This window comes from Pocillopora verrucosa, chromosome 12 (genome assembly GCF_036669915.1).
Source record: "Pocillopora verrucosa isolate sample1 chromosome 12, ASM3666991v2, whole genome shotgun sequence".
Lineage (NCBI taxonomy): Eukaryota > Metazoa > Cnidaria > Anthozoa > Scleractinia > Pocilloporidae > Pocillopora > Pocillopora verrucosa.
This window is the reverse complement of record NC_089323.1, coordinates 9,287,783-9,294,165: the sequence shown is the minus strand read 5'-3', so window position 1 is coordinate 9,294,165 and position 6,383 is coordinate 9,287,783. Positions and strand designations below refer to the sequence as shown.

Sequence of the window (6,383 nt, the reverse complement as noted above, 5' to 3'; positions counted from 1 at the left end):
AAAGAGGTGAAGATCGATGAAGGCTTGGTGAAAAGATGTTTTTTTTTGGTTTATATTTCGATTGTCTCTACTCCAATGTGGTTTGTTCTTATAATCGCTTCTATGGCAAACTAGAGCAGCCATAGATAACCTTCCATTTGATTTAAACACTTTTCATGTCTGTGTTATTTTGTATTTAAAGTGATCTAGGGTCGGATTGAGGATACCTCTTCGAAGAGACCTGGACTGGAATTTCAGAGCGGAGAATGCTGGATAGATGGAAGCTATACATAAACGCTTTACTGAATGGCCAGTATGAGACGATCGTTCCGGTGAAAATCAATGTCTATTGTCCAAGTTGTAGTTTCAGTTACTGCTGGCTGCCCCCTGCCAAGAGTTATTTATCATGAAGAATTCAAAGATAACACATAAAACTCCATCTTTCGTCAGACTCAAATAAACTGCCAAACATGTTTTCTTGCGGAGGGATGTGTAATTCAGAGGGGAAAAAAAAAAGGAAACGACCTTTTACGTCGCGTTTCACTAGACCACGGAAGCCTCTTTCCATTGGTATTAAATAATTCCCTGAATATCGAACGACTGTGGAATAAACTGAGATTGAATTTTAAGCGCTTTCGTGCACCGTAAAAAAAAGATAGTCATGAATAAAAAGATATTTATAAAAATAGCAATGGTGGTAAACACGAGAAATATAACGTGTAAAGCCTCTTTACCTTTATTCCATACCCGCCTTATCTCTCCCAGCTGCTTTTAGTGCTATTTTGTCGTCTTTTTTTTTGTACTGGGTGTTGTTCACCATAAAAATAGGAAAGGCAGGTTAACCGAACCGGTCCCAAGCACCAACCGTCGTGACTAGAAGGCCAATGCCGCAAAATTCACAACCCGTTCCAGTAGCAACAGTTTCAAAATTCCATTACATCAGCCCGAGAGGTGCATCATGTTTTCATCCATTCTGGCCTAAGCATCTAAGTTTGGTGACTACCTCTGATCAAATAAATTATAATCTCCTTGGAGAGGGTTGTCATTTGGGTCCCATTGCAAAACGACACCGTGCGGGAGAGTCGGTGCGTGTGATTCGACCGGAAACAATGCGCACGTCTGTCAACTGAAACGTGTTGAAAATGGAAACCCGCAAAAAGTTGTGACAAGATCGTTCTGTTCATGTGAGGTCGGTTATATGTGATTTCATCTTAGTTTGAGTGTTTGAGTCTGTGACCAATATAGTTCCAAATTAGTATTTCTTTGGATTTTTGTATCTGTTTCGTAAAACATTGGAAAACGTTGCACTTCTGATGGATACAGCGTCGTTGTGATGATGGCGAACTTCACTAAAGAACAAGCTGAAGTAGTTAATTTCGCTGCATTGTCCTTATTGATGGAGGGCTTATCACTGGGCAAGTCGGCACAAGCAAATCTTGGGTGGTGAGTGCAACCTGAGAGGATTGCAAGCAGAGAGGACGAAACATGGCATTGGTATGTTCCAGTGGTATTCCATCCTGGGTTTATGGACCAGCCGTCGCTGCATCTGCCAATTCGCATCATGGTCTCAGACATGCCATTAGACCATCATATAGTGATATGAGAGTGTAAAGTGAAGCAAGCAAGCGAAGGAAGCAAGCAAGCGAGGAAGGTAACCTGCCGTTTGGCGGGAAGCAGTTGATAAACGATAAACACGTCTTCACACGTACCCCGTCAATTTTAGCTGAAAGAAATTGTTGCGGCATTCGTAAAGTACCATGCCTTTCCTTAACGCTCAGTCTGGAGTTAGACTGTATTTCCTCAGAAGAAATTATATTGTTGAGAGCATCTTCATCTAGAAACTTAGAGGCAAAGCTCAATACCACTGCAACATATGTTTTATCTTCAAAAAATGCGGTTGTCTTGTTTTATCGTTCGCGCATAAAAGAACTGGATGGCAACTTGACTCGATTTGATGCGGTTTCCGAAGGGAAGGAAGAAAGGATAAAGAGTCCGGGAGACAAGTCGTTGGTTTTAAAGAACATATCCCAATTCATACTTGTGTGGAACAAGTCCAACGAGCTAAAGAACGGTAGTTTGGTAACGTTAAAGAAAGTATTGAATGACAAGCTTTCCATTGACTTCCAGGAGGACCATGAGGTCGGTAGCGTGTTCATTGGTAGGGTTATTTGGAATCAACAAAATTGGCAAGGTTAGAACATTAGGAGCGTCATTCAATCTCCTGTGATTTCGGTGCCTGTTGTGACTTGCCACAAGTCGCAAGGCTTAGGACTTTCAGCGGTCGTCCTGCACTCCGCCAGGGAATTTGTCTTTGGATTAGTCGAGTAAGTGTCTTAAGAGTCCCTCCAGGTCATTGACCTCAAAAGTCCTCAGATTTCACAGTAAAGCTCAAAGTAGTAAAGAGACTGGAAACTTGCACCTAACCCTAGGTTGTTGCCAAAAATGCTTCATTGCTGAGGAGAGTTCCTCTGGGGTTCATAACTTTAAAACATTGTAGACAAGGAGGGAGATGTTGACGAAGATTTTTAAAATTTCCTAATAGCGGTGCCGGATGGAATAGTACAGGCTTACCTTGAGAGCAAGGACGCAGAAGATATCAACTCTGTCTGCGGGTTTCCCTGATTTTGAAGGCCTTTTGAAGGAACTAAAAATGCTCCGAAATCAGTCTGATGGTTAACCAGGCAGTGGACACTCGAACAGCGCTCTTTTTTCACAGAATATGTAAACCATTGATTTGATTTTTGGTTTTTGAAAATCGCTTTAAAAATGGTAAGACGCCGATGACCTCACCATGAAAGTTACACGGGACGAATCTCAAAACTGTCACGGCTAAACAACACGAATTGTTTTCTTTGCCCTACTTTCCTTTAATTAAGGTACCTCTCAAACACTTCCACCTGCACTGCACCTCCTTAAAGAGGCAACTCGGTTCCAGGAGGAACAATTAATAGCTCTTCTCTGACGAAACCACGCTTTTGTCCATCTTTCAGATAGTAGAGTATAGACTCGCCTTTATTCAAATTGGTTTTTCGATATTGAAGACCTTCAGAGACTAGATTGGATCTGTGGCTCGCCTCTGACCACCTTCCAGTTCACCAGCGGTATAGAGATGTCTCGCATTATTTGAGGAGTTGAGTCGTTTAAGTCATTGAACTCTTTGCGTCTATCGACTTGTCTTTGATTCATCAATCGGGCTGCCTTCCAGTCAATCTTGTCTCTTCGCTCATCAAGGCTGAAACAACTTCTCGAAGCCTCTTCACCCATTGGGTAGATCTCTTTCCCTCCTTGAGGTTCATCTTCTAACTTTATTGGAAAGTGAAGAGATTCTCACCCAAAGTCCCTAATCCTTGTGAACGTTCACATTCCCTCTTCTTATCCTAGCACTGTGCTTTGTCATCTCTCTTGTGACATCACCTATGAATTCACGCCCAGAATCAACTTCAAGAACTTTTGGCCATCTTAATGGTCCTCGCTTAAAGATTGTCTGAAAAGTCTTTGAGACCTCAGAGGAGTCCTCTAAAGTGAGAGGTTCGGCAGCCTTGAATCTGCTTGCAACATCAACAACTGTCGATGTGTACTTATGGACTTTCTTACCTCTCTGGAGCCTGTCACGAGGAAGGAAAAGAAGACCAGTTTGATGAACTGCATTTGGAGATTCAATGTCAAAAGTTGTTCTCGGGATATGCTTCGGGGCAGACAAATAATTCTGCCCGATGGCTTGCCTCATCAACCAAAGCTTTGCAAGGTTCTCAGACACTTCAGCTTCTTGAGCCAACTTCTTCACAGCGGGCAATCCCTTCCAAAAGCCCTTTGGGCTATCGTAGATTCTTGACAGTTTTATTTCCATTGTACGGCCTCAAAGCATAATCCGTATCAACAAAACTCTGTTTTGCCCGCTCCTTGACTTTGTCACTAGTTGCAACCCAATTGAGAAGCTTTGTTCGATTTTCTTGATACTTTTCATAGGCCACTTGGTACTTCTCCACAGCGAGACCATGCCTCTTTTTCTCTTCTTCAGCACTATTCTGGGCTCCACTCAAATACTTTGCGAAATAGCTTCCGCCAACAAAGGCGGTCGCATTGATGAGCGCTCCTCTGATCATTATTGCTATGCTTGCTTTATTTACCTGCAACTATGTTTCTCACACCCTCCAGATCTTCAAAATTAGGGACCTTTAGCAAACCACGACGGCAACGGCAACGAGGGCGCGGCAAAACAAAAGACTACAACTACGCCAGACTCGAGAGTTACGTTCCATTTTACTTTCAGTTTTAATTTATTTTTTCTTTTATTTTTTATTAAATCTTTGAAAAATTGTAAAATTTTGAGTGGCAGCTCTCGGCCACCATAGTTGTGTCCATTTACTCAAGTTGTGATGTTGTTTTGATCTTGAGTGATTTAGAAGGTTTTTTTAGTATTTTGATGTCAGATTTCGGAGAAGCCTTGTGAGAAAATAATGCTGATCTTAAAGAGGCTTTGCTGAAATATGTCGGGCAAGGATAACAAAGATGAGAGATGTTAGATTTCCTCACTCGTGACTTTCCGCTTTACGCGTGGAGTGTAAGGATGCTTGATAGAAGGCTTCGTCATTTTGACATTTTTTTCAATGATGGTGCTGTTAAAGTAGATCATGTTATGAAGGCATTTGAAACTGAGCCAAACGGGCCTGGAAAGCTATTGGGATATCACGCAACTCACAAAAAAAAATAAGGCAATAGTAATTCAAGTAGTTCCGGACGGAATACCGGACCACATTTAGAACTTTCCAGAGCAATATGAACTCGAAGACTGTGTTAGGCGGTATACCCATGTTTATATGAAAAAAAAAGTTAAAATTTTGGAGAAACCGGAAAAGAAAACACAATGCGCGGTAAATTAGACTTTCGTTTTGATTTGATTTTGAGTTTATTTTTTATTTCGACGTGAATTGCCCTTGGATTTCAGTTTAATCTTGAAATGATTTTTACTTTGATAATGCAATTACTTTTGCTTTTAAATTTGCTTGCTATTTCATTTTACTTTCAATCATTCTTTTTCCTTTGTTTTGCAGTCACGTTCCATTTTACTTTCAGTTTTAATTTATTTTGTCTTTTATTTTTTATTAAATCTTTGAAAAATTGTAAAATTTTGAGTGGCAGTTCTCGGCCACCATAGTCCTCCAATAGATCATAAGTGAGAACCAATCAGAATGCGTACATAACTGAGCTTGATCATATAAACTCTCATAGAGCACGCTCTTTCAACCAATGACAACACGCATTATATCTGAACTTAATTATAATACAATTTTATCACTATGTCATGCGTGTCACGCGGGAAAACTATAATGTCGAATAGGGCACGTAAATCAAATCTCTCTTTCGTTGCTTTGGCTGGTTGTTGTTTTCGTTTTTAGAATTATGCGTTGAAAGTAGAAGGAACAGCACATTTTGCTTCAGGTTGTGTGGAATACATACGTTGGAGTGAATCAGGCAGCGGAGATAAAATGGTGCCTCGTCTCGCACTGGCTATCCTAAGGCGAGACAGTTTGAACGAGACAATTTGTAGTGGCTGTTCGATTCCGTTCGAGGAATGATTGTGTGGAAATATTCACCGGTCAAGTGTTTCACTCCTTAAAGATATGGCGAGGTAAGGGAACAGAGATTTAAGCCCTTCACTGACACTGAATTGAGCTGACTTTCGATTTGATATTTGATATTTCACAAATATAGAACGCTGTGACTCAATGCTGGGTTGCCGGGCACGTTGTCAAACAGACTAAATACAGCATCTCTCCGAATGGTTCTTTCAAACTTATCAGTGAACTTCAAATCTTGATTTGGAAATGTGAAGCGATTCCAAAAATTAACCTGGTCTTTTAGTGGACAAATTTTCCGAGTTTGTGCATACTAATAACCATAATATCGCTTGGTTGTCAACACTTAGAAATTGTACGCTTCTGATTAGACTGTTGGGCTCGGTCTCGAGTAGACTTAAGTCCAGTTCAAACGTCGCACTTCTCATGTGCCGAATCTAATAGTTATTTGGGTAGACCCAAATTAATTAAATTCGACGTTGGTTTAAGATGTCGAGTCAAATATTTCGAATTTAATTTCTCTACTATAAAATGTGAAATAATCCTCGTCTCAAGGTCTTTTCGTTAAACATGGCGGACAACTACTGAACATTTACAAGAATAAGTGTGTTTAAAATGCCCAGTGGAATGCAAAGGCATCACTTTGTTTTGCTACAAACGTCAACCACATCCTCCTAAAAAGGAGGTGCATTTTAAGCGTTTGTCTGCTTCGGCTGATTTCCTTGATGTAACAAAACCGAGAACTGCAAAACGTCATTACTCCTTTCTGCTCCTGTCGTCGATTGACAAGGAACACTGGGTGGTAGGAGACTGTCTGGCGTAAGTACT

General features: G+C 40.8%; 1 protein-coding gene across 2 annotated transcripts in view; it reads left to right on the top strand.

Annotated features, from left to right (window-relative positions):
* Window positions 1–536, top strand: part of LOC131769441 (dystrophin) — a 30,856-nt gene extending 30,320 nt beyond the window's left edge. For both annotated transcript variants that reach the window (XM_059085165.2, XM_059085164.2), the window contains exon 24: window positions 182–536. In XM_059085165.2, coding sequence (XP_058941148.1) covers window positions 182–200 — 19 coding nt within the window. In that variant the 3' untranslated portion in view covers window positions 201–536. The remainder of the gene's footprint in view (window positions 1–181) is intronic.
* Window positions 537–6,383: the final 5,847 nt, after the last annotated feature.